This window comes from Heterocephalus glaber, unplaced genomic scaffold (genome assembly GCF_053883595.1).
Source record: "Heterocephalus glaber isolate CG9 unplaced genomic scaffold, H.glaber_assembly_v1.0 deba00001429, whole genome shotgun sequence".
NCBI lineage: Eukaryota > Metazoa > Chordata > Mammalia > Rodentia > Bathyergidae > Heterocephalus > Heterocephalus glaber.
The window spans coordinates 34,162,302-34,190,232 of NW_028258294.1; the positions used below are offsets into that span (position 1 = coordinate 34,162,302).

General features: G+C 41.8%; 1 protein-coding gene across 2 annotated transcripts; it reads left to right on the forward strand.

Moving 5' to 3' along the window:
* Window positions 1–15,689: 15,689 nt before the first annotated feature.
* On the forward strand, window positions 15,690–27,929 carry Cd3e (CD3 epsilon subunit of T-cell receptor complex). Of its 2 annotated transcripts, XM_013076567.3 has the most exons (9): window positions 15,690–15,992; window positions 16,118–16,229; window positions 18,354–18,374; window positions 19,504–19,518; window positions 23,786–23,803; window positions 24,228–24,446; window positions 25,411–25,578; window positions 26,388–26,434; window positions 27,318–27,929. In XM_013076567.3, exons 2-9 carry the CDS (start codon window positions 16,181–16,183, stop codon window positions 27,372–27,374), a joined length of 594 nt encoding a protein of 197 aa, XP_012932021.1. In that variant the 5' UTR covers window positions 15,690–15,992; window positions 16,118–16,180; the 3' UTR covers window positions 27,375–27,929. The 2 variants fall into 2 exon arrangements, with proteins under 2 accessions (XP_012932021.1, XP_087068575.1); XM_087212449.1 differs by lacking the exons at window positions 18,354–18,374; window positions 19,504–19,518 and having other exon boundaries at window positions 15,727–15,992; window positions 16,118–16,253.
* The last annotated feature ends 2 nt before the right edge of the window (window positions 27,930–27,931 follow it).

A 27,931-nucleotide genomic window follows, 5' to 3' on the forward strand; every position in this document is an offset into this window, starting at 1 on the left:
AAGAGGAAATGCTGGGTCAAACAAAATGAAACAATTTTGTTTGGCTGGAAGCTAAGTACTTCTCATAGCCTTTAGTGTGCTAATGTGGAACCAGTTGTTTTTTTTTAACCCCTTACTTATTAAGCTTTCCAGAACTTTCTGATTACTGAAAAAACTTGGGACAAGACATCCCCAAGCATAGTCTGCAGACTCCCCAGGAAATGTCACTGGCCCTCAAGGAGATAACTACAAAAAGGGAGAGTATTTAAAGCTATTATAAGCCAGGCAGGGTGGCACATGCCTGTAATTCCAGCACTTGGGAGGCTGAGGCAGGAAGATCACAATGAATTCAAGGCCAGCCTGGGCCACAGAGTGAGACCCTGACTCAAAAAAAATTTTTTTAATGAAAATAAAGTTATTATAAATAATTTGACCATGCAAGAGCATCCAAAGCCATGATCAGAGGACTCACGGGACAGGGCGAGGAAGAGCGTGGGTGTCACAGATTGCCTGGCAGGAGTCACTAGTCTTGCCCTAGCCATGGACCTTGGCAACACATGTCAGTGTAATGTGGACTGGGAAAAAATGCAGTCCTAGGCTTGACTTTCCTGAACCCTGGTTTAGGAAACACAGATGACCCCAATCTTCATGAGGATGTTGCCGCTCAGAGAGATAAAGTGACTTGTTCAAGGTTGCAGGGCTGGGGATTTTTAGCTCAGAGGCACAGCCCTTGTCTGGCAAGCGTGAGGTCCTGAGTTCGATCCCTGGTACCAAAAAGCAGACAAGGTTGCAGTGTCAGTAACTAAATGTTGCCAGTTGGGAAGCACATAGGAAATTAAAAATCAGGAAATAATGTCACTAAAAATGATTTCATGATGGTGATTCTGATTTTAAATGTTATCCAGCTAGCCGGGCTCCGCACAGCCCCTCCCAGGATCCTTCCAAAGATATAAAATGAAAACTGAAGTCAAATAGACAAGGCTAATATACCAAAATCTGGTAAGACTCCTTGGGGAAATGGATTGATGAAATGTAATCCTGAAATAGTACATACCTAAAAAAAAGAGCCCATTTGTTGCTCCCGCTTCTTACCTGGCACCGACCCAGACCTGGGAGTAATCAGCTAACGAATGCCTCGAGCTGGACTGGTCTGACACAGTGTGTGGGGACAGTGGCGAGTGACAGCACCGAGCCCATCCACAGGCCCCTAGCTCCAGCCAGTTGTTGCCACAAGAAAGTCATCCCTAGTATTTTCACATCTGTCGGTTTTGTTTACTTTTTAGTATATTATTTTTTTATTTTAAATTAAATTTTCAATTTTGAGATGTGACTGTGTATGCAGCTATATGAAATAATTTGGAGAGGTCCCCAGTACCCTTTACCCAGTGTCCCTGGTGGCAACATCTTGAAAAGCTCTAGTGTGATATCATCCAACCAGATGTTCACACTGACGTAAAACAACATTTCCATCACCACAAAGATCCTGTCACATATTTTTTAAAAGAAAAAGAAATTCTAGATTTTTACATGAAATACTTCATCCTGTAAATATTGGCAATGAATTTGCATGTTTTTAAAACTCTATAAATAGCCACTATCTAATGTCATTTACGTTGAGTTCCACATAGGCAAAATGAATCTAAGGTAGTAAAAGACAGGGCAGTGGTTATCCTTGGGATGAGGACTAGTGGGGACAGACTGCTCCTGGGGTTCTGTAACCACTATTTCTTTTTTTCTTTCTTTTTTTTTTTTTTTGGTACCGGGGATCAAGCTCGGGTCCTTGTGCTTGCGCAGCAGGCAGCGAAACCACTGGGTTAAATCTCTGGCCCTGTAACCACTATTTCTTGATCTTGGTGTATGTCACACAGGTATGTTCACTAGCTCAAAATGCATCTGATTGCACACTTGTTGTCACATACTCAAGTGTGTGAATGAAAACCTGACTGGAAATAGAAGAAGTCTTTACGGTAATGACTTTACAGGTTTTGTTTGTTTGTTTGTCTGTTTTTTTGGTACCAGGGATTGAACTCGGGATCTTGCACTTGTGAGGCAGGTGGCAGAACCACTGAGCTAAATCCCTGGCCCAATTTACATTTTAATAAAAGTATACAAGAACCAAGAGAATCCCAAACCAGGAAAGAGAAAGGACATTCTCACAAAATATTTGTAATAGTTCCCTGAAACAGTTATAGTCATTAAAAGTTTATTGGCTTCTAAAAAAAAATGCCAGGTCCCTTTTGACATCCAGCAGTGAATGTTTGCGAGGAAACTGCTCCAGTTAACAGAGGTGAGTACTGTGGGGATAACGGTGGAAGCATGCACTTTGCCTCAAAATCCTTATTTCTTGACAAAACCAGAGTGAAGTGGTTTTGCCAAAATGTCACCACCATTTTAGTTTTTGTTTCGTTAGCTTCTTTGGTATTTTTACATGCAGAATTTGTGGGAATTTGTTTGTAACAGCCAAACAATTTAACCATAGTCCATAGTCGCTATTAGTAAGAAACCTCAAACTGACAGGTATGGTAGTGCACACTTGTAATCCCAGCACTCTGGGAGGCTGAGGCAGGAGGATCAAAAGTTTGAGCCTAGCCTGGGTAACTTAGTGAGCCCTTTCTCAAAAAAAAAAAAATAATAATAATAATAATAATAATAGACTAGGGATATAGCTTGATGGAAAGGCTCTGGGTTCAATTCCCAGTACAAAAAAGGGGTGGGGACCCTGCCAGCCCTTTGTATTTTAAGAGTCCATTGTTCTGATGAAAAGTACTTTACAGACTGGAAACCCCTATGGTTCTTAAAACCCAGTCTTTCTGAGAAAGCCTCAGAGACAACAGCCTCACAGCACTCTGCCAAGGTGCTGAGTGAGCTGAGGCTTCCAGCCCCACTGCCTCCCTCTACTTCCCTCCCTTGGAGGCCTGATGCCTGTAAGGGAGCAAGCAGGTTGGACTCGTCCTAGTCCTTCTGGCTCAGAGCACTCCTGGGTAGAAAGAGAGCAGCAGGGTATCCGAGAAAACAGTGGGGTGTAAGTTTTCTCAGGTGAGTCAAAGGCAAAGCCCTCCACCGGCTCGGTGGAAAGAGGGAGACCAAGTCAAGAGACTGAGTGGAGGGCCAAAAAACCAAAAACAAACAAACAAACAAAAATCATCAGAATGATGATCCTGTGAAGTATATAAACCGTCTCTGAGGATCCTTTAAAAAATATCTTTAAAAAGGACAAGGACCCAAGGTCGATCCCCAGTACCAAAAAAAAAGAATCTTAAAAGTTACTTTGTGCATAAGACAAAGGAAACTTCTAAAGTTTAAGATTTTTCAACTTATTGAGTTTGATATAAAATTAACTGCCTTTTTTCTTTTCAGGGATTTTTTTTTTTTTTTTTTTTTTTTTTTTGGAGGCACGGTCTCACTATGTAGTCCAGGCTGGCCTCATAAGGATCCTCCTGCTTCAGTTTCCCACATGCTGGGATTACAGGAATGCACCATCACGCCTGGCTTCTTTTCACAGATTAAGGCTTTTCATGAACGTCCCCCTATTTTCCAGGCTCCCTAAACCTTTTTTTTTTTTTTGCCAAACTAATTACTTGTTTGTATTCCCTTCCACGTATTTGCCCTAACTGTTTATCTGCTGTGTCCATATGATCAACCTGTATTTGGGGCCGGGGATTTAGCTCAGTGGTTCTGCCGCCTGCCTCGAAAGCGCAATGACCGAAGTTCGATCCCCGGTACCAAAAAAAAAAAAAAAACTTGGTGTTCTGATCAAACTGTATTTGTCTTTCAAAGTAAACTCACATTCTGCGAAGCCTTCCCTGACTCCAGATTCAGAGTTAACCGTTCCCTTGTGACGCTTTATGATAGGCCTGGCTGCGCTACACCTACACCTCGTTATTATTCACAAGTCAGCCCCCGCTCGTAGCTGAGTCCGTCCCATAAGGGCAGAAGCCAAGTCTTACACCTGAAAATGCTAGGCATACAGCGCACTAGCTAGGCTCAATAACACATTTGCTAAATGAGTGAATGGCTCCTGTGTAACCCAGACCTCCGCGACTCTAGCAGTGTGGAGCTCCCTCTGGTGGGCCTAAAGATGCTACAAGGAAAAGACCTAAAACTCAGTCCCGGCTCTGGCTTGGCTCAAGATAACTCTACTGAACAAGTGCTTCCCACCTTCCTCTCTTCAGCCTAGAAACAACCGCTAAAGGAGCAGAGCAAAGAGAATCTATAACATATTATAATAGATTCTATCTGAGCAAGGGTAACAAGGTGAAATTAAACTATTACATTAATTAATAATTTTCAGAATGTGTCACCTACTTTTCATTCACTTATTCATTGTAAATTTAATTGTTGACTAAATGATCAAGGATGGTATACTGTTGAGATCTGAAACAGAATTTGGAACATCATTCATTCATTTATTTAAAAATACTGTTTTAATTGAACATGAAAACCGAGGCTGAATACTTAAAGGACGTCTGTTATGTGCCCAACACTGTGCTAAGAAAATATTCAAAGATGTCATGTTTGACTTCAAAGAGCTCACAGTCTGGATAATAGGACCTGCCACGTGTCTTTGTTGTTGCTTGTTTGGTTTTTGGTACCTGAGATCGAACACGGGACCTTGTGCTTTCGAGGCAGGCAGCGGAACCACTGACCTAAATCCCCGGCCCATGCCAAGGTCTTTGAAAAGCATTTGAATACATGATATCACTTAATTTTCACTACTCTTACAGATGGGGGAAATTAGCATGACACAGATGAAGTAATTTACCCAGCTACCCAGCTCACACTGGCTAGAAAATAAGCAGAAAAACTAGAGCTCAATCTGGGGGCTCATTCTCTATTTTGAATCCTCCTCATGAATTCACACAGAGCTCCACAAAATCAAAGGCATTTTTTAGCTTTTCACAATGAAAAATTCTAAACATATACAAATGTAGACAAAAAAATTCTAAACATATACAAAATGTAGACAAAATTCTAAACATATACAAATGTATACAAAATGTAAACAAAAATGTAATTATTCCCAACCCTAATTACCATCAAGCCATGGTTAGCCTTTTTCATTTATGACTTCATCTACCCACCCAATATTATTTTGAAAATTGAAGATATCATATAATTTAGCACATAAACATAACTTTTGGAGGGGGGTGTGGTGGTGCACACCTGTAATCCCAGCACTCTAGAAGGTTGAAGCAGGAAGATCACAAATTCATTCAAACTCAATTTAGGCAAATTAGCAAATCAAGATTCTGTCTCAAAATAAAAAACAAAAAAAGGAGCTTGGGATGTAGCTCAGTGTGAAGGCCCTGGGTTTAATCCCCAGTAACAAAAATGAATAATAAAAAAAACACGTCAAAAAATAAATTCTGGCACATTAAAAAGTTAAAGAGTTTATTTGAGCAGACAGTAATTCATGAATTGGGCAGCTCCCAGCTGGAAGTGGTTGGTACCCTGCTTGAAGGAGCAGAAGGAGAAGGATTGTTTAGCATGACTGTGGAAACAGAGCAAAAAATTAGCTGGTTGGTAACAATTTGAGCAATTGTCTTATTTGAACCATGCAGTGAGAAGTTTAAGTTTAATATGACTAATCCCCAGTTAGCCATCCATGAGTGGCTGGTTTTCATATATAAGAAATTAAGGGCCCAGGGATTTAGCTCTGTGGTTCTGGCACCTGCCTCGCAAGCACAAGGTCCCGAGTTCAATCCCCAGTACCAAAAAAAAAGAAAAAAAGAAAAGAAAAGCTTTTTCTGCTAAAAGCGCAAGGCCCAGAGTTCAATCCCCGGTCCCCCCCCAAAAAAGAAATTAAACAGAGTTAGGTTTTAGTTTGCTTAGTAGGAACCCAGAGTATTACAGCCACCCCAGTCTAACAACCTCCCATTTTATTATCTTAACATTTCCATGCCATTATCACATCTAAAAAGAATTAATATCTCCTATATATCAAATATCCAGTATTAAAATTTCTAGTTATGGTCCTCCCTCTGCATCCATGAAAGAATGGTTCCAAAATCCCAGATAACAAAATCCAAAGATGCTCAAATCCCTATACAAAATGGCATGGCATTTGCATACATTCCATGCATATTGGCCCATGTAACTCAAACCATCTATAGATGATTTATAATACCTATTTGGTGTAACACTGTATTGCTTTTTTTTTTCTTTTTTTTTTTTTGGTACTGGGGATCGAACTTGGGTCCTTGCACTTGTGCAGCAGACAGCGAAACCACTGAGCTAAATCCCCAGCCCTAACACTGTATTGTTTAGGAAATAATAACAAGAAGAAAAGTCTGTTCATGTTCATGCATTTTTTTTTCTAATAATTTTCAATCAGCTATTGGTTGAATCTGTAGATGCAGAATCCAACAATACAGAAGGCTTATTGTGTTAAAGGTGATAAAATATCTTCTGCTTACTTATTTGACTTAGGGTACAAATGAGGTCTAAAATGTGTAATTGGCTAATGTTTCCTAAGTATATCTTATTCTGTAGGTTCCCTTTTATCTCTTTGTTTGTTTGTTTGTGGTACGGGGAATCAAACTCAGGGCCTTGCACTTTCGAGGCAGGTGTGGTGCCACTGAGCTAAATCCCCAGCAATCTCTTTGTTTCTTTCCAATATATATGTATATAGAGTCCAGAAAAAATGTATACATACTTCAGGAAAAGAAAAAAAGTGTGATGTTTTTTCAACAGATGGTGATACCCTCATATGGGGAACCCTGGAGAATGTCATATATCACAGAAAAGCCACCACACTTCTGAACCTTAGAGAAGAAATTGAAAATGCATGTGCAGTCATCTCAGTGACCAAGGTTACCCAAGCAGCAGTTCATCGTACTGATAAATGTCTAGAAGCTAATGGCCACCACTTTGAGCACCTCTTGTAATTCTAGAGGCCAAAGGTAACTTGTATTAATCTCATGATCTCTCTCTCTCTCTCTCTCTCTCTCTCTCTCTCTCTCTCTCTCTCTATATATATATATATATATATATATATATAGTTGTTGTTATTGTTTTGCTTTGGTTTTTTTGTTAAAGACAGGTTTTGCTATGTAGTTCAGGCTGGCCTCAAACTTACAAGGACCCTTCTGCCTCAGCCTTTCAAGTGCTAGCATTACAGGTGTGTGCCACCACACCCAATACTTTTTCATTTTCTTAACAGAGTCTTCTGAAACACAAATGTTTTAAATCCCAGTAAGGTATAATTTATTCTCCTTTCCTTTTATGATTATTATTTGTGTATCTTCTTTGAGATATCTTTGCCTAAGGCCCAGGGATTTAGCTCAGTGGTTCTGGCGCCTGCCGCACAAGTGCACCATCCCAAGTTCAATCCCCGGTACCAAAAAAAAAAAAAAAGATATCTTTGCCTACTCCAAAGTCATAGAGATGTTACCTTACAGTTTCTTTGAAAAGTTTCATAGTCTTAGATGTTACTCATCACAAGTTAATTTTTATACATGGCTTGAGGTAAGGGTTGAAGTTCATGTTTTTTCCACACAGTTATCTATCTAGTTTTTCCAAGACCATCTGTTGAAAAAGATAACCTTTCCTCCCTTGTATTGTTGGGCACCTTCATTGAAAATCAATTGGTTATATGTGTTAGGGTCTATTTCTGAAACCTTTGTGTGCCCTGTTAAATTAAATATCTATAGTTATGCTAATTCCACCAATATACTTCACTTTTTTTTTTTTGGTACCAGGGATTGAACTCAGGCCCTTGTGCTTTGGAGGCAGGCACAATGCCACTGAGCTAAATCCCCAACCCTACTTCAAAATATCTCATAGGTCAAAGATAAATCAATGGAAATGAGGGGCCAGGGATTTAACTCAGTGGTTCTGCCGCCTGCCTTGCAAGCACAAGGCCTCGAGTTCCATCCCTGGTACCAAAATAAATATAAATAAATAAATAAATAAATGGAAATGAGAATTATTTTAATTAAATAAAATACAACATATTAAAATTCATGGAATGCAGCCAAAACAGTACTTATTTATAGGTCCAAATATATACATAAAGATGCTCCTTAACTTATGTCCTGACAAGCCCATTGCAAATTTAAAGTATCACTAGGGAAAAGTATTTTTTTAAGCGAAACGTTTATTGGTACATTTTAGATATGCATAATGATAACACTCATCATAGGGAATTTGTACCACCTGTACATGATATAGGGAAAACTATGTTTAATATACCTAACCCACCAAACATCATAGCTCAGCCCAGCCTACCTCAGGCATGCTCAGGACACTTATATGAGCCTGCAGATGGCAAGATCAGCTAGCATAAAGCCCATCTTATAATACAGTGTTCAGTATCTCCTGAACACACACATACAGAATGTGAAAATACAAACATACCCAAAACATGCTGGCCACACAGCACCGTAGAGTGCTTTATCATCATGGGGCTGGTACTGCTTATCACTAGCTCAGGAAAATGCCAAAATTTAAAACTTGAAGTATCATATCTACTGCATATGTATCATTTTTGCATCATTGTAAAGTCCAGAAATTACAAACCAAACCATCAACATCAGAGACCTTGTGTATTAGGAAAGAACTTTCACATAAGAAATAGAGAAATAAAGAAATTTTCACATAGAGAAATTCCAGAGCCCAGAGAGCCTCACCAGCCAATCCAATTAGTCAGTGAAAGAAATAATCGCATAAAATTCTTCTAGAGTTTAAAAAGAGAGAACATTTTCCCACTAACTTTGAAGAGGCTAGCATAACCTTGATACCAAGACTTGTTTAACAAGGATATTCAAGAAAGGAAAATCATACACAAATTACATGAAAAATATTAAAAACAAAATTTAATATAAATAATATACTTCACCAACTAACAGAATAAAGTAGAAATATCATTGATTGTCTTACAGAAAAAAAAAGGCATTTGGGCTGGGGATTTAGTTCAATGGTGCCACTGCCTGCCTCACAAGCGCAAGGTCCTGAGTTCGATCCCCAGTACCAAAAGAAAAGAAAGAAAGCGCATTTAGGGCCGGGGATTTAGCTCAATAGTTTCACCGCCTGCTGCACAGGCGCAAGAACACGAGTTTGATCCCCAGTACCAAAAAAAAAAAAAAGAAAGGGCATTTAATGCATTCAAAACTACTTATGATAAAACTCTTACTTAGTAAACTAGGAATAGAATGGAACTTTTTTTTAGAATGGAACTTTCTTAACATGATAAAAAATATTTGTACAAAAAGAAGAGGGGAAACAGACAGCAAACACCATATCTGATAAGGAAATGAGATCAGGACTGAGTCAAGAATTCTCACCATCAGGGCCGGGAATTTAGCTCAGTGGTTCCGCTTCCTGCTTTGCAAGCGCAAGGTCCCGAATTCGATCCCTGGTACCATTAAAAAAAAAACAAATTCTCACCATCATTCCACAGTGGAGGTGTAAAGCAAGGAGAAAAAAAAATCTAAAGATATAAGCATTAGAAAAATTTGCAGATGACATGATTGTGCACCTAGAAAACCCACCATAATTTAGAAATAAAATGTGGAGATATTTGAGGTTTGATCAGAGAAGCAGAAGCATAGGAATGATGTAGAATAAAGGATTTATTTTAGAGGTTTAATCTTACACAATTGAGCTGTAAAAATGTCTATTAGTCTATGTGTGCTGCAACTGGTGTTGGCCACCTGCTCATAGGAGGGAAAGATCGAATGAAGCGGGAAAAAGAAAGGAAACTGGAACCCATAAAGATCAACTGGAGCCTATTCTCTCTCTCTCTCTCTCTCTCTCTCTCACACACACACACACACACACACACACACACACACACACACACACACTGACCAGCACATCTGCAAAAATTTAGTTGGGCTGCAAAAAGGCCTGACATACATAATCTTTAGAGTAAGCACAGCTACTACTTTACTTTTGCCTTCCAAATTTGGGGTAATCTTCTTGTCTTGTGGTTAACCCTAATCAGAATTTACTACATTCCAATGTACTTCCACACACTTGTATCAAATAGGAAATGAAAAGTTTTAAATATAATTTATGATATCATCAAAAACATAATATGCTTAGGCCTAATTCTACCCAAAAAAAGGATGCAAAACTTCTACACAGAAAGCCATAAAATATTTTTGAAAGCAGTACTAAATGCCATGTTCACAGAATGGAATACACAGTCATTAAACATGTCAATTTTCCCCAAACTCATTTCCAGATTCAATGTAATACTAATACAAAATTCATAAAAGAAATTCCAACTCTGCAGGGTTGTGTGTGTGTCTGTGTGTGCACATCCTTGTGAAGATCAAACCAAGGGCCTGTGCATGCTAGGCAAGCATTCTACCACCAAATTATATCCCTAGCCTTCAACAATTTTTTTCATTAGTGGAACTGCCAAACTGATTCTGAATTTAACTGGAAATGCAAAGGGGTGAAAATACCAAAGGAGGAGAAAGAAAAGAAGGACAGGGAGGAGAAAAGGAGAGGAAGGAGAAGAGAGGAAGACAGGCTCAGGTCACTTCATCACCAAATTAAAGCAGAGCATAATGATAAACATGCTCCATCTCCCGCTACAGTTTTTAAGGAGGACTTCATCTCTTCCAGCCAGCAGGCATACTGAGCTCAGGCACAAGTCCTAATTGGAAAAGTAGAAGAATTTCAGAGAAGGATAAATAAATTATCAGCCTGTGAGTGTCTTATGCCAAAGTCAGGGCCATAATAAGGAAGAACAGGGACCCTGAGACCAGTCAAACATGATTGAAACCCTTGACTCTCCAGATTTCCCTAATCCATGAGGCCTCATGTAAAAAAGTGCCTCAAAAGACATCATTAAGGCTCCTTAACATCTGCCTTCATTCCTCTCCTGGCCATCAGATCAGTCACTGGATTCACATCTCAAGATGACTCAACCAAGAAAGTCCTGGGCCTGCTATGGGAAGGGAGATTAATATGCCAAAGTAGTTGCCAGACCTGACTGACAAGAAGCAGATGAGTTTACTTCTGAGTGGTACATGAGTCTAGTAGAAGAATGTAAAGCCAGATAGAGAAGGCTTTGTCACTGTGAGGCACTCTCTTGTGACCGGGGAAATATAACACCTGATACAGGCTCTGGGGAGTTGATTTAAGGCCTATGCTTTTGAAAGTGGTGGCCCACACTAAATGAAGTAGAGACTCAGAATTGCCATGCCAACATGGACAAAAGACTGAAGAAGCTCAGAGCACTGGGCATGCTAGATTGAATCTGCTATATAATTCTGGGAAACCTACCAGCTGACTCTGTCCCTTGGCAGATACTTAGAGGATCAGCAAAGAGCATTCTGTTGCTGGAGCACCAACATTATGGAGAAGCTCAGCACTGGCCACTTTCTGTAGGCCAAGTTCCACCACAGACCTGGCTCCCTAGTTAATAATGGGAATGAGGCCAGGTATGGTAGCAAATGCTTATAATCCCACCACTCAGGAGGATGAAACAAGAGAACTGTGAGTTTGAGGCCAGCCTGGGCTACGTATTAAGACCCTGTATCAAAAAAAAATTAAAACAAAACAGAAAAAAGGGAACAATAGGGTCCCAGAGAAGAAATGGCAACATTTAACTTCCAAAGTAAGGTGGCCATAAGGTCTAAGTGGCAACTTAGAGACCTGATTCACAGGGATCTTGGAAATGACTACAACAGTCTATGGCATTCTTTTTTTTTGTTTTTGGTACTGGGGATCAAACTCGGGTCCTTGTGCTTGCGAGGCAGGGGGCGGAACCATTGAGCTAAATCCCTGGCTCTAAATAATAATTTTTTTAATGTAAGTACATCCTATACATACTGTATCTGGCAATGTGTATATGTTTTCCCAAAAGAAATCCAAGATTAAATGAGCAGACAGTTGAGGTGAGCTTCCTCAATAAAAAGTTACAATTCTCTTTTGAGTTTCTAGCGCTGAGCTAATTCTCATATCCAGAACCAATCAACTAAAAGAAAAGCCAGGTCCTCCATAAGAAAGGCCATTAAAACACCATGACATATGTTCAAAATACAGCAATGATTATACAGTCCTTCGCCACAAGGACCTACCAGAGTAGGTAAACTGGTAGAAATTAAGTGACTGACTATAGGACATCAATTGACCATTAAGCCAGAACTGCCCATTACAAATGAGGCACCAAGTCACAAAGTGGGTGGTACAGCAACAACCCATTGTAAAATGTAATGAGTATAATCTGGATCAGGTGTGAATACAAGGACACAAATTGCAGCTGCTATAGTGCACTGCCCAGATGCCTACCTTATCCAAACTGCTTTCCTCTCATCTCAACCCATGGATGATGATGGGTCATCCTCTGGGACAGCCAACAGAGGGGAACAGATCCTGAGCTTTGACACATGTCAGCTCAGTATGTGAATGGAAGCCCAAATTGGAGTGCTGCAGCCCTGCAGCCCTACCCAGAGGTAGCCTTGAGAGCCCTAGTGAAGGGAATCCTCCCAAAGGGCAAAACATTGTGGCACTGCACCTAGACATCCACTTTATGTGGAAAGGAAAGCAGCCTAATGTTAGACTATGTGGAGACTCATGGACAGTGATGAATGATTTGTAATAGTAAAAGACTGGAGACAGGGAAGGATGGGGAAGGGGCACACGTGTGGACCTATGGGAATCCTTATAAAGTGTGAAAATCTTTGTGTCAAAGGTTAACGCCCATCTGTGGTGGCAATGGTGGAGGCTACACCCGAATGTGGTAGAGTGGGCTCCCACTCACCAAAGCTGATCTATCTACTACCACTACCAAAACAGAGTCAGGGGCTGGGCTCCAGACTGGGCATCATCCTGAAGGAAGCCAGCCAATCACCCCTTGGTGAATGAAATTCATTGGACTCTTCACTTGCTCTTAGCCAAAAGCCCAAGAAGTGATTAATACATTGGACTCTTTCTAAGCCAAACCTGAAAAGGACTCAATTCATTTGATAGGCCTGCTCAATTCATTTGACATATTGTGATACTGGTTTGGCTTTCTTGCCTGCAGGGCCTCAGCTAGCCCTACTATCCAAGAGTTCACACGCTGTCTGACCCGTCAGCCTTGAATCTTGCATACATAACAACAGGCTACTTTACCAAAATGTGTGCCAGTGGACATATGAGCGTGGAATACGTTGGTCCTATCCTGTACCACAGCATCCCCAAGCTGCCAGTGTGATGGATCAATGGACTACCCTTCTAAAGACATAGCTAAGGTATCAATTTAGAAATGACAGCCTGCTAGGATGGGTACTATCCTTCAGGATGTGGTGTATATCTCAAACTTAGGACTGTAATATAGTACTCTGTTCCCAAAAAGTGGAACCGTTGTGTCCAGGAACTGAGGATTGGAAATAGGAGCATCAGTGAGCACCATTACTCCCAGTGACCCCCTTAGAACCATGGTACACAGCTACACCTCTGCCAAAAGACCAGAAGGCAAAAAAATGATTTGCTTTCTTAGCAGAGGGCATCTCTCCTCATCAGCAGGAAATGGCCTGCGGGGAGCTGGGAGAATAGATAGAACCCAAGGGCTCCTTGGACACCTCTTGGTCCCCACCAGGCAATGCTGATGGTAAGTGGGCAAGAGCAGTAGCTGCAGCCTGAATAGGCTGTGATGACCAGGGACTCAGACTCTTCCAGCTATGTCTTCCCTTAGGTCAGCAGAGGTGCCAGCTGGGGCTGGGAGTGACCTAGACTGAGTAACAAAGGACAAAGGTGATGACTATCAGATGGAGCCACCAGAACAGCTGTAGTGGGACTTGTCCCACTTGTCCCATTGACTTTCCTTTTATAAGCTTCTCCAAGTAAAGGGATCAAGCAGAATCCTGAGGCAGCTGTTTAAGGATGGGGTGAAATTATTCTATGAAGAAAATGGACCCCAGCAAAGCAGGAGTAAACTGTTTGGATGCTACATGGCACCATCCAGGTGCCCCCTCAGGACCGCTCACTCCCCCAGCTGCTGGGATTGCTGTCCCCTGAGGATCACAGTTGAGCCCTGTCACAGGCAAAAGCAGCTGCCTTACCCAAGTTCACACTTGTCTCTGGGAACGGTTCACATCTAACAAGTGGATGGTGTGTCCCTTGCTTCATTTCAGAAAGACTGAAGGGCCATGATAGCCTGAGAACTCCCATGGTGTTGACTGAGACCTCTGTTGCTATCTCATGCAGTTCGCTTTCTCTCTCTCCCCAGATTCACTTCCCTACCCTCCCCACTTCCCTCAGGGGTGGTGTTGATCCTGCCCTCCCTCCGCAAGCCAGCTGCACACAAATCTCCATTCAAGCTGTGTTTTCCAGAGAACTCAACTGATAACACTGATACACTTAGAAATATGAAGGTAACCACCAAGAAAAGAGAAGAGGAAGAAGGAGAGGAGGAAGAAATGTTTTAAGAAGTGGTGTTCTCTAGGAAGAAGCATAGGGTGAGGCGAGGTGGGGGAGGGACAGTTGGTATTTAGCCCTCCTGTATTCTTTGTTGTTCTTGACACGTGCATATATTACTTCCATGAGTAGAACATTTTTTGTTTAAAAACTTTAAAGATTCTGATACTGTCCCTCCTCTGTTTAAAACCCTTCAATTGTTTCCCATGCCCTCAGAAAATCCATAAAAATCCATAACATGGCTCATGAATCCCTCCCTCAGCCCCCACTGAGTTCCTTGTCTTACTTCTTGCCATTCCTTCTCTCCTCTCTGTTGCCTGATGTTCTGGACTTGCCTTTTCTCTTATCTCTGGCTTCAGATATGCTGCTCCCTCTGGATTCTTTGCCTGTCCTCTCTACCTGGTTCACCCTATTCACCCGTCAGTTCAGCTTAGGCATTATCTGCTCAGGAAGATTTTCTCTGCTCCCAAACTGTCTCAGGCCCCCCCTTCTCTTTGGTTTTGAGTTTGTTTGTTTGTTTGTTTGTTTGTTTTGAGACAGTCTCACCTTGAACTCATTGTGTAGTCCAGGGTGGCCCTGGTGGTAATCCTCCTGTCTCAGCCTCCTGTGTGCTAAGATAACAGGTGTGCACCACCGTGCTCGAATTTTGGGCTCCCCTCTCTCACTCCCACAGCTGTTTCATGCCCACATTGCCTTTCTTTTCCACAAGGTCTATCTTTTTTTTTTTTATACTGGAGATCGAACTCGAGTCCTTGCGCTTTTGCAGCAGGCAGTGAAACCACTGAGCTAAATCCCCAACCCATCGACAGGGTCTATCTATCCTGTTACTGTTATAATAGTAGCACCCACCACAAAACTAGAGCAGAGTACAGTAGACATTACATATTTGCCAAGTAAGTCAAGTATGCCCAAATGTTTTCTAGAGTTCTTGCTTTGTAATCCACAACAAGTTATAAACTGTCTGAGCTTTGGTTTGCTCAGCATAAAATGGGGATAAAAATAATACCTAGCTTGGAGTATTGTTTTGAGGATTAAATGAGATATGTTAGTAAAGCCCTTAGCATAATTCCAGGATATAGCAAGCTTTTGATTAGTGCATGCTTAAAAACAAGGAAAGCTTGTGTCAGCTAACCCTTAGACAAGTAGATTTGAGACTTTTACCCTTCCTAAAATTGAGTATTGTATTTTTAAGCATTTTGGCAAAGATTATAGGGGAAAATGGCATCTCATGTTTTAAACAAACACATATTTTCAAACCAAACTATCTTCTTAATGAGATGGGTCCATCCTGCTGTCACATGCCAGGCGCACCATGAAGAAAACAAATATTCAGTGCACCTCTCTCTCTTCCTGTCACAGCTTATGGGAGGAAGGAGCATCTGTGAAAGCAGATGCTAGGGACACTGTGCATGGCACAGGCAACTAAATGGCAGGTACTTATCATAACACCTTCAGGTTTTGCCAGAATCCTCTTGCTTATACTTATGTGAAGTCTGTGGGGTCCAGCTTTCCTCAGCCCATCCAAGTGGAGGCCTCTGCCTTGAACATTGCCAAGTGACGTAGAATCCCCGGGCCCCGAGGCCCCTCAACACTTCCTGTGTGGGGTACAGAAACCCGCCTCCCTTCCCAGCCTCAGATGTCTGCTTCAGAAAATGGTGAGTCTCTCCTTAGAGCACCTCCCTTTTTCATCCTAGGATTGGGAACAAAGACCCCAGGAACTTGTATCCAGCACATGTTTTGAAAATGTCCTTTTCTGAAAATGTCTTGGTTTCCTTTTCAGAATTAATAAACTGACTTACCTCCGCCATCTTAATCGAGCAAGCATCCAGTGAGTGAAAGAAGTATGCAGTCGAGCACTCTCTGGAGGGTTCTGGGACTCTGCCTACTGTCAGGTGAGTGGGATGGAATGAAGGAGGGTGGTTTCTCCAGACACTGGAAGCTCAGGGTCTTACCAGATGCACCCCAGGAATGCTAAGGAGCCTCATTTACCAGAAGATATAAGGAACTGTTTGTGCTACCATTAGACCGGGGATTGAAGATGGAGGCAAACAAAAGAAATGTGTCCAGGTGCATGGGAGACTGTTCAGGGAACAGCCAAAGAAAAGCAGTTGGGATGATCACATCAATCGAGAGCAAAGAAGTCTCTCTGCCTCCAAGAACAAGCCCGTCTGTCAGTAAACTCACCCAGCCCTTAAGAACTAACACAAAAGAGATCAGAAGATCTAAGCTCCACTTTTTGCTTTGAGGAGACTAAGTAGTTGCACCCAAACTCTGCACAGAGTATAGAAAATTTAGTATCTTTGATATAATTAAACACTTCATAGTTTTTAGTCCTTTTTCAGGTGACCGAGAGCTTTTAATTAACTTAGTCTTTTTTGAAGCAAAGTAGGATATAAATTGATGAATAACCAAGAGCACTTGAATATCTCACATGAAATAAATAATGTTAAAAAGCGCCACTTATTGAGTGCTAATTTTTTTTCCCGTACCAGGGATCGAACTCAGGACCTTGCGCTTGCCAGACAGGTGCAGAACCGCTGAGCCACATCCCCAGCCCTTATTGAGTGCTAATATTGCCTAAAGAAAAATCCTTTACTCATGTTAACTTATCTAATCCTTACCTCCACCTTAGAAGAAAGGCATTATATTCTCTGTTTTACACACGAAAAAAATTAATACTCAAATAAGGTAAGTAACTTATTTGAAATAATATGATTAGTTAGTGCTGGAGGTAATCTGGATGATCAGTGTTGCTCAGGATGGCTGCACTGTATAAGGCAAAACAGCTCATGATAATTTTGTTTCAAAGAGCTAGAAAATACCATTATAGCTGAGCCTCCTATCTCAGAGCCACAGCCGTTACGTATCCACTTCCTGCTTGGGTTTCTCAGGATTTAATATGGACTCAAATCACCCAGGGACCCTGTTAAAATGCAGCTTCTGTTTCAGGACTGAGATTCCACATTTCTAATAAGCTCCCAGGTGCATTAATCTGTGACTAGGCAAAGAATATACTTTGAGTCTCAAGGGATGAAATGTGACTCCTGCAGGGATTAGTCAGGCATTTTCTTAGAGACCAGTGGTATAAAGTAGCTCTTCATAAGAAAAGCCAAAGCAATGCAAAGCAAAAAGGAATGGGAAGGAAAAGAAAAGAAAAAGGAAAAAAGAGGACATATCAAAGACCCAAGCATCCCTAGAAATTTAGCATCATGAGAAAGTGCTCAGTCTGCTCTGGGGCTGGGAGAATGTCTCACCCAGGGTATAGGCTATTGGTACACAGAAAACTCTCAGGTAATGCCAGGGAAGCTGGTCACTGTAATGTCATTATTGAGGGGACTCTGGAGGGCCCAGAAGAAATATAATCAGGTTCTTCACTGTATAGGCTCTAGTTGATGAGTAATCAGTTTCAAATATTTCTGCCTCTGTCTCAAGCAGAAAACAAATGGAAAAACTGAGCCATCAACCTAGAAGGAGTCAGAGATGGAACTAGAACCTCAACATTTGTGCCCAGTCCAGAGCTTCTTTTTCTTTCAGTCAGAGACCAATTTTCAAAATGGAGGCTTGATTGCAAAATTCTTTTTTTCTTTCTCTCTTTCTTTCTTTCTTTCTTTCTTTCTTTCTTTCGTACCAAGGATCAAACTCAGGACCTTGTGATTTCAAGGCAGGCAGCAGAACCACTGAGCTAAATCCCCAGCAATTGCAAAATTCTTTTGCTATTTTTCTAGTCATCCAAAAAGCAGCCCCTACTTTTTCTTCTAACTTCTGTTGCTCAAATACCATGTATTCAGGTTCAAAGCAAGATTTCCCTTGCTTTCTCTCCTCCAAAATTGACCAGGTACTCCTAGTCAACACTCAACAGTTAACGTAACTCTTCTGAGTTATAGAAACCACTGTAGTGCATCAGTGGTTGGGAGGACTTTAGTGCTTCATTAATGGTCAGAATGAACCACAGTCATTTTTCTGCTTGAAATTGCAGGCAATCACAACATTTGCTAACTCTGTTTCTTTTTTTCCAGTTGGCACTTGGGGACAGGAAGGTAAGATATGTTTTCTTTCTTTGTTAAAAAATCAACTCCAAATTTTTGGTACCACCAAGCACCAATAACAATGTTTCAGTCAACAAGTGGCCAAATATACAACAGTAATTCCATAAGATTATAGCAAAGCTGAAAAATGACTATCACTAAGTATTTTCACTGTACCTTTTCTGTTTAGGTGTGTTTAGGTACACAGATACTATTGTGTTCCAGTTGTCTACTGTATTCAGTACAGTATCATGCAGTACAAGTGTATAGCCTAGGAGCAAAGGGGATACCATATAGACTAGGTATGCAGTCACTAGGTATGCAGCATCTAGGTTTGTGTGAGCACCCTCTGTGACTTTCACATAATGACAAAGCCCCCTTTGACACATTCCTCAGAATTGACTGTATTTGTGAGTGGAGCTTTCTCCTACAGAGCTCCTACAAAGACTAGTAAAAGGGGTTTCTACTATTTTCCTTTGCCTTTTCCTTATAAATCTAGCCCAGGAGAGGAAATTGACAAAGATTGTAAGAAATGAGTCATAACTGTTCAAAAGAAAAACTGAGACCGTTAAATTCAGTTGAAAATATCAACAGTTTTCATTTGTTTGCATTTCTATTTGCTGTGCAATTTTGTACAGGATGTGTGGCCAGCCAGAATGCACGTACAGGGTGACCCTGGATAAGCCTCCAGACAGTGTTTGGATGCACATTCAGAATCTCGTGTCTGAATGCTCTGAATGTGTGTGGCCATGAGTGCACATGCATACGAGTGTGCCTGGCCTGGACTTGCTTTCTCTCTCACAGCAGTAGAGTCCACAGTGTCCCAGTACTGGAAGCCTCTCTGTTCAATTAGCTCCTCTGACGTGAAGGGACCACTGTTGTGTTCAGAAGCAAGACTGTGCTAATTCACTTTCCACTGTGCTGCCTATCTGGAGGTGTCCTTAGCAACCACTTTTGCAAATAGCCATCAGATATTTAATGTAGAACATGAGGCCCCTAGCAGCTCATCATATACTGGCAAAGGAATTTGAAGATCCATTGCCTCCTAAATATTTAGGGAAGAGTCCTAACCCACAAGCGCAAAGGAATGATCATAATTGCTGATAGGAATATTCCTAATAGCTTATTGTTTCTTTTTCAGATACTGACAAAACTGGTAAGAGGATTTTCACTCTATACAATTTCTTTTCAAATGTGGATCAAGATGGCTATAGTGGACAGTCATAAGAGTAAATACTGGGAACCACAGCTGTTAGAGGGAAAAATGAGATATGCCTGTATTTGTTGTGAGCTGCACTGATTATAGTCATCCTTGTATGTATCCCTGAGCATGCTGTGAGGAGAAAACACAATGTGGGTGTGGGTTGGAGCTTCTATGTGTTTTTTAATAAGCCACAAGTTCCTTAAAGGCAGGGACAGCGTCTCATTTACTTGACCCAGGGTCTGGCTCATAGTAGATATTCAATAAATGTGGGTTTTTTGTAGTGCAAACGATTAGACCCAAAGCCTGGCGCATGCAACACAAACACTGTACCACTGAAATACATCCCCATCTCTTTTTACTTTTTTTCTTTTCTTTTTCTTTTTTTTTTTTTTTTTTTTTTTTTTTTTTGGTACTGGGGATTGAACTTGGGACCTTGTGCTTGCAAGGCAAGTGGCAGAGCCACTGAGCTAAATCCCTGGCCCTTTTTACTTTTTAAAAAAATTTTCTAACAGGGTCTCACTAAGTTGATCAGGTAGGCCTTGAACTTACAATCCTCTTGCCTCAGCTTCCTGAGTAGCTGGAATTACAAGTGCATACCATCATGCTCAGCTCCAGTGAATTTTTTTGTTGTTTTTTTTCATTTTATTTAGTTTTTTGGTATCAGGAATCTAACTCAGGGACAAGAGCTTGCCAGGCAGACACTACACCGCTGAGCCTCATTCCTGGCCCCTCCAATGAATGTTTTTTGAATGAACAAATGAACAAAACTATGGATGTGGGCCAGGGATTTAGCTCAGTGGTTCCACTGCCTGCCTTGCAAGCACAAGGTCCCAAGTTCGAACGCTGTACAAAAAAAAAAACAACTATGGATCTTTTGCTAATTGTCTGTCCTCAAGAAGCTAACTGTCTTGAGGGATAAGTAGTGATAATAGAGTGTGTTGTGTGCAATGACATGGGAAGAAACAGAATAAAATGTAGTATAAAGAAAGGAGAGTATATCTGAGGAAGGCTATGGGGAGGTAATTCTTTAGCTGAATTTTGAGCTTGTATTCCAGGAAGAGGAATACTTTAGGCAAAGGAGATAAAAGCCACACTGTATGAGGATAAGAGTCTAACTCTGAAGTTAGATTCAAGCAGATTGCTGTGTTTGAATACTGGCTCAACTCCCTACTTTCTGGGTATTTTGAATAATTTACTTAACTTCTCTGTGCATTAACATCAACTTGTGTCAAATGGAAATATAGTAATAACAATACAGTACCTAGCTTGTAGTATTGTTACAAGGGTTGAATGAGTATTTAATTTAAGAAATCATCTGACATATAAAAGGTAGTAAGTGAATTTTAGCTATTATTATACAGAAAGCACACTGACTACATAGATAATAAGCATTTAAATTCATGGCATGTATGTTCTAGGTATTGCTCTAATGTTTTATCTGAATTTCTCCTTTTAGTTCTTCTAACCCTGGTATGAGAATGTAGCTCAGTGGTAGAGTGCTCACCCCACATGCGAAAGGCTCTGGGTTCAATTGCCAGCATAGGGGTGGGGTTAGGGGGTACAACTGATCCTTACACCAGGTGTGATGGCTGTGATCCCAGCATTCTGAGAGGCTGATGTAGGAAGATGTGAATTAAAGCTTAACCAGGGCAACTTAGCAAGACCTTGTCTCAAAATAAAATAGGGCTAAGGATATAGTTCAGTGCAAAGGCCCTGGTACCACAAAAAGAAAAAAAAATTCTTTTAGCATCCATCCCTATTCTATAAATGAAGAAACAAAGGCTTAGAAAATAAATAAGTAGCCCATTCACAGAGATATAAATGCAAATTTTTACAACACTGAAGCATATTTTTAACCATTATGAAATACTGTGAATGTGTATGAAAAATCACTATGGATACAATTTTTCTGAACACACCCACCCATTTTCAAGCATAAACATCTAGGCTCTTGAATGAATGTGTTGAGTTTAATATCTTTGCTACCAAATGTGTGCCAATAAAGGATATGAGCAATTTTCTTTGTTTCTTTTTCAAACAAACCTATCAAACAGAGTGTGATGTCTAGTTATTTGTTTTGTTTTTAGTCTTAGGGATTTAACCCAGGACCTTCACACTGAACTACATCCCTAGCCCTTTTATTTATTTATTTATTTATTTATTTATTTATTTATTTTTGGTACCGGGGATCGAACTTGGGACCTTGAGCTTGTGAGGCAGGCAGCAGAACCACTGAGCTAAATCCCCGGCCCTCACTTTTAAGTTATTATGATTTCTTGTTTGTGTAACATTTCTTTAAAAAAATCAATGCTGAACAATTAATAAGTCAAAATAATATTATCTATTGTCATTATATTCAGGCCGGGGATCTAGCTCAGTGGTTCTGCTGCCTGCCTCGCAAGCGCTAGGTCCCGAGTTCCATCCCTGGTACCAAAAAAAAAAAAAAAAATCATATTGTCATTATATTCAACTCCCAGTTATTAGCAGGTGGTGAAGGATTTCTTTATGTTGTATGTAGTCTCAGCCAGATGGCTGCCCGAACAGCTGGTGTAAGCTCAATTCTCTTCTCCATGGTAGCAGAATCCCAAGCAGTATAGGAGGAAAGAAACTAGCATTTGTCTTGACTTCCACTTTCAAAATCCACTTAATTCTCATAAAAAGCCTATTAGGAGGGCATTTTATCTCCATTTTCCTCATGAAAAGAGGTTAAATGATCTGCCCTTGCTCACACAGCTGAGAGCGGATCTGAGATTCAAACACGAGGCTCTGTCCCTGAGCCCAGCGCTCCTCCCCATAGCATGCTGTCTCTGGGCTCTGCTACCTCCCTTCTCTTCCACCCATCATGTACAGGGTCTGCCACAGCCTAGCGTTGCCCCTCATTCCAGCCACAAGCCTTCCAGGGAACAAGGACCCCCAGCCCCACTTCCCAGGGCTGTGGGGAATGTTACTTGCTCCCTAAATTACATTAGCGGACTTCAGTTGTTCACACCAATGATCCCTCCCTCTAGCAAAAATAATTGAAAGCTGATTGTACTCAGAGGTATAGTAAAGGCACTTTTTTTTTTGGTACCGAGGATCAAACTCTGGACCTTGCGCTTGCGAGGCAGGCAGGGGAACCACTGAGCTAAATCCGCAGCCAAGGCACTTTAAATTGAAAGAGCCATTCCTTTAAAATCTGTACAGCAGGGCCAAGGATTTAGCTCAGTGGCACCCTGCCTGCCTCGCAAGGGCAAGGTCCAGAGTTCCTTCCCTGGTACCAGGGGCAAAAATATCTGTAGAGCAGAGGGTGGAGATACAGCTTCATGGATGAGTGTGTCCAGCATAGTGGACTTGATCCCCAGTACTACAAAATAAAATATGTAGAGTAGTTTGTGTCATCTAATGACAACAGAGAAAATTATATGGAGCTGGGAGTGGTGGCGCACACCTGTAATCCCAGCACTTGGGAGGCAGAGGCAGGAGGATCGCCATGAGTTTGAGGCCAGCCTGAACACAAAGTGAGACCTTGTCTCAAAAAAAAAAAAAAAGAAAGAAAATTGTATGGAATAAGAAGATGTTTGATCTCTATTTTGGAAGACTCTAAGGAAGAATTTCTGAATAATAAGAAATGGATAGGGCTGGGGATTTAGCTCAGTGGTTTCACTGCCTACTGCACAAGCACAGGGACCCGAGTTTGATCCCCAGTACCAAAAAAAAAAAAAAAAAAGAAATGACAATTTGAATCACCAAGACTTATTCAAATGATTCAAATGTGTGGAGGTCTTTATCTTTGAAAAGACCTTTCCATGTATGTACGGAAGATGGTTCTGGCTAATGCAAGAAAACTTCTAGAATTTTTCACCCTTCCAACTCTAAGACTTTCTGAGTTTTGGTGGGTCTGGGTCAAGGAGTACATGCTGCTAAATTCACTATTTGATGTGTGTGAGTTGCAATATATCAATGAACATGTCTCTGGGCTAAGTACATCCCTCACTTCAAGGCTTAGGGTTCCCTGAGTAATGGCACCCACTTTGAGAATTCTGGGGGACATTGTCTAGTCCCATTAAAAAAATTTTACCTCAAGTTTAAATTTAAATCAGATTTTTTTTTTTTTTTTTTTTGGTACCGGGATTGAATTTGGGACCTTGTGCTTGCGCGGCAGGCGGCGGAACCGCTACGCTAAATCCCCGGCCCCAGAATTTTTCTCTTAATACTTTTCCTCTTTTTTTTTTATTTCCAGATAATGAAACACCGAATCGTGAGTTTATGGTCACTTATGCTTTGTCTGTCCAGATTGGTGGGTAGAGGAGGAGAAACTGGCTGAGAGAGATTAGCCCATGAACCAAGGATCTCTCCACTATACACGCCCAACCCCATTATAGAAAGCTTCCAAATAAGGGAGTCTTGTGAAGTTTTCTTTACTTCCATCTTCCCCTTCCCAAGTCCTCAGGTCCCTGGTGAAACCCTGAGGGCACCTTGTAGAAGCTTCTCTGGTCCCTCTCCTCCCACACATCCCCTCTCCACATCCTCTAGCCAGTAAGCCTCCCTTCTGACAAGTAAGTTCCAGGTTATAAGTGACTTTCTGCATTTGGTTAGGGGTTTTTTTGTCACTAATTTGTCTTTTTCTGAAATTTTCTTGGTTTCTCCATCCTATTTCCCATCTCTTCTCTTCCATTCCTCAGAATACAGAGTCTCCATCTCAGGAACCAGGGTAGTGGTGACATGCTTTCTGGATCCTTCAACAGACCCAATAAAATGGGAAAAAATTGATGGAGAAGAATCCGGTGAAAATGATGAACAACTAATAATTGAGAACTTTTCAGAAGTGGAGCACAGTGGTTATTATGCCTGCTATAAGAGTGACTCAGAGAAGAACCATTATCTCTACCTGAAAGCTAGAGGTAACACAAGAGGATCATTTTTAATAGCCATTCTTGCTGACTTCCCCAACCCTACTTGCAACCCCCTGGCATCTTAAGTCTTCCTCTTATACTGAATCCTGGGACTCTTCAGAGACTCACAGCATCAGTATTTTTTGGAATGCAGATATAAGACCAACATGACTTACTCAGTCAGTGCTAGGTCTTGTGTCACTCCCAGAAGCAATGGCATTCCAGTATGAATTTACCTAATTCTCCATCCATGGGCACACCTTCACAAGAACTTGTAAAAGAGATGTAACACATCTATTAAAAACCTCCTAAAATAGCTGGGAATGGTGACACACACTTGTAATGCCAACACTCAGGAGACTGAGGCAGGAGAATTACTATGAATTTGAGGCCAGCCTGGACTACATAGTGAGTTAAAAAAAGGAAAGAAAAGAAAACCAGGGGTGGGGATTTAGCTCAGTGGTTCCGCCACCTGCCTCGCAAGTGCAAAGAGCCTAGCTCGATCCCCAGTACCAAAAAAAAAAAAGAAAAGAGAAGAAAACCAAAGAAATCAAAAAATTAAAACCTCCTAAGCTGAAGCATAATAAAACAATGATGGGAACTAATATTTATCAAGTGCTTATAATATTTCAAGCATTGAACCAAAAATCCCTACACTTGCCAGGGATTTTTTTTTCATGTAATCCTTTCAACAGCCATTAAATACTATTTTATTTCCATTTTGTAGATGAGGAAACAGAGGCTTTTTGTGTTGAAAATACATTTCACAGTCCCCATAACTATTGAGTACTGAAGCTTTAACTGAGGCTTGTTTTTATCCATGTTGTTGTCAGCACATTGAAAGGAAGGGCTCTGGCCGTGGCAAGTGAGTGTGAGGGGAGAACCTCCTTCATTTGCTCCTTCCTCTTCTCCAGTGTCCTGGGGTTTCTCTTCTGGTTCGTTTCTCCTCTTCTCCCTACCCTGTCCTCTGCAGTGTGTGAGAACTGCATGGAGGTTGACCTGACAGCCGTGGTCACGATCGTCATAGTGGACATCTGCATCACTCTGGGCTTGTTGGTGCTGGTTTATTACTGGAGCAAGAATAAGAAAGCCAAGGCCAAGCCTGTGAAACGAGGAACCGGAGCTGGGGCCAGGTCCAGGGGTAAGACCTCAAAGCTGGGTCAGAGAGCATTCCCACCAGCAGGCACCCAGCCTGGGCCAGGATGGGCAGGAAGACCACACAAGGTCAAACAGCTTCTTTAGCACATTCACTCTCATACCAAGCTCTCCGGAAAAGCATGACAATGCTTTTTAACAAGATGAGCCTCCACAGAAGCCTGTCAGCGCTCTACAGTAGTCAGAGCCTATCCCCAAGCTGTGGGAAGAGGGGCCTTGGGAGTGTTAATTCCTGCCTTTCCCTTTACCCCATGGGAAGGAGCACTTGGGCTGAGAAAAGTCACAAAGTGAGGAGGATAGTGTGAAAGAAAAGATAAAAGAGAAAAAACAAACCAGACATAATGGGACATGCCTGTAATCCCAGCACTCTGGAAAGCTGAGGCAGGAGTTGGAGCCCAGCCTAGGCAACTTAGTGACTTAGGGAGACCCTGTCTCAAAGAGGGGGGGGCCGCTGGGGGTGTAGCTCAGTGTGAAGACCCTGAAAGGCAAAAGAGAGAGAGAGAGAGAGAGAGAGAGAGAGAGAGAGAGAGAGAGAGAGAGAGAAGAAAGAAAGAAAGAAAGAAAGAAAGAAAGAAAGAAAGAAAGAAAGAAAGAAAGAAAGAAAGAAAGAAAGAGAGAGAAAGAAAGAAAGAAAAAGAAAGAAAGAAAGAAAAGAGCTGCTTCATGGATAAGTGAGACATAGAAGGAAGGACAAAGGGGCTGCCATCCTTGAGCTCATGCCACTGCAGCAGTCAGCCCTACAAGCTTAATGTTCCTTCGTGGGGAAAAAATACTTTTACCTTCTCTCCTATACAGGACAAAGCAAGGAGAGGCCACCACCTGTTCCAAACCCAGACTACGAGGTAACCGGATAGAGTGGGTGGGAAGCTGGCCTTGGGGTGGCCTTTAAGGGGCAGGGGAACAGATAGGAGTGCCCATCACACCTCCAGATACTCCAGAGCTCCTCACTCAGGGGTCCCAGGACAACCCACCATGTGCCCACCTCTGCCTCCTTCAAGGCAGGGATCATCACAAACCCTGCTTGGCTTCTACAGGCATGGAGAGAAGGAGTTGTGGGGAACACACTTTTCTTCCCCTGGCTTACACTTTGGCTGGACCACAGCCATGGAAAACACCTCATATGTAAACTCTAACATGATAAGCTCAGGGCTGACAGTCCACCAGCATGCACCAAGGCAGTCAACCAGTTATTAAAATATGACAAATTTTTAAAATACTTCATTGGCAAACAGCCCAAGCTTCCCCTCATCCCACCCACACACACTGTCAGACAAGACAGCCTTTCTCCCACCCAGCTGCCTCTTAATTTCCTAATTAAAGACCTAACTCCTGGCCTAGGCCAAGACCACTAGTGTGGTTCTCACTGGTCAGTGGGTGTGCATTGCCCCCTGCTGAATATTTTGATTATCATACCTGGTAAACTCAACAAATATTTATTGAGCACCAGCAAAGCATATGGTATTTACCGTCCCATACGTGACTTCATCTGACCCCAACCAAAGCTCTGAGACGCAAGTCTTTAGATTGAGTCTCCTTTTTGAAACATGAAAGCTACTCACAGGGGACTGGCTCAAGTCTCCTACCTGTTCATGCAAACTGTAGATTTCAAACCTCTAATTCCAAGCTTAGTTTTTTCCACTGCACTGCAGCTAGATCTTAGCACCCTTTTTCCTTAGGCTCGACTTCCTCTTGCCTTGTTAATCACCCGCTCTGTCCTGCTCCTAGCCGATCCGGAAAGGCCAACGGGACCTGTATTCCGGCCTAAATCAGAGAGGAGTCTGACGGCGCCAGAGGACAATGCTCAGGCCTGGCTCTCCTGGGGCATCCTGCTATTCCTTTTCCCCTGGGCAAGTCTTGGACCCCACAAAGAGAATTGTTCTTCAGTCTCATGGTGAATTCAGGCCCTACAGCCTTGTCCCTTGCTCCCCTCTTCCTGTCTTCACTGCTGGCATCCAGTTGTAGGCTATTGCTGCTTTGTTGTCCTTTGAAACAGCGTGGCTACTCAGGCCCTCACACCTGGCCTGCCCTCTTATCAGCATATTTATTTCTATTATTCACTCTCTGCTGACTCTTCCCCCTACGTGGATGTTATTTCTGCCTTCAGTACCCTCTTTTTCCTCCATATAAGTTGCCCCTTTCCCCTAACAATTCCATGCAACTTTTTATTTTTCTGGCTTTCTCTTTTCCAACCTTCTGTGGGGAAGGACTGGGTAAAGGTTGACAGGGGCCCTGCCTCATTCTCAGATCCAGGTCCAGAGTCCACCCTGAGCCCCCTCCCTAGTCTTCACTGTAGGCCACTGTATGATAGAAAAGCAATAAAGTATATTTGGGCTGAAAGA

Bases quoted from the DNA above. Each gene is read 5' to 3' on its own strand.
- Cd3e (XM_013076567.3), top strand. From the start codon at position 16,181: ATGCAGTCGAGCACTCTCTGGAGGGTTCTGGGACTCTGCCTACTGTCA. The intron at 16,230-18,353 runs GTGAGTGGGATG...CTTTTTTTCCAG, and splicing joins GGGACTCTGCCTACTGTCAG to TTGGCACTTGGGGACAGGAA. The intron at 24,447-25,410 runs GTAACACAAGAG...TGTCCTCTGCAG, and splicing joins TCTCTACCTGAAAGCTAGAG to TGTGTGAGAACTGCATGGAG.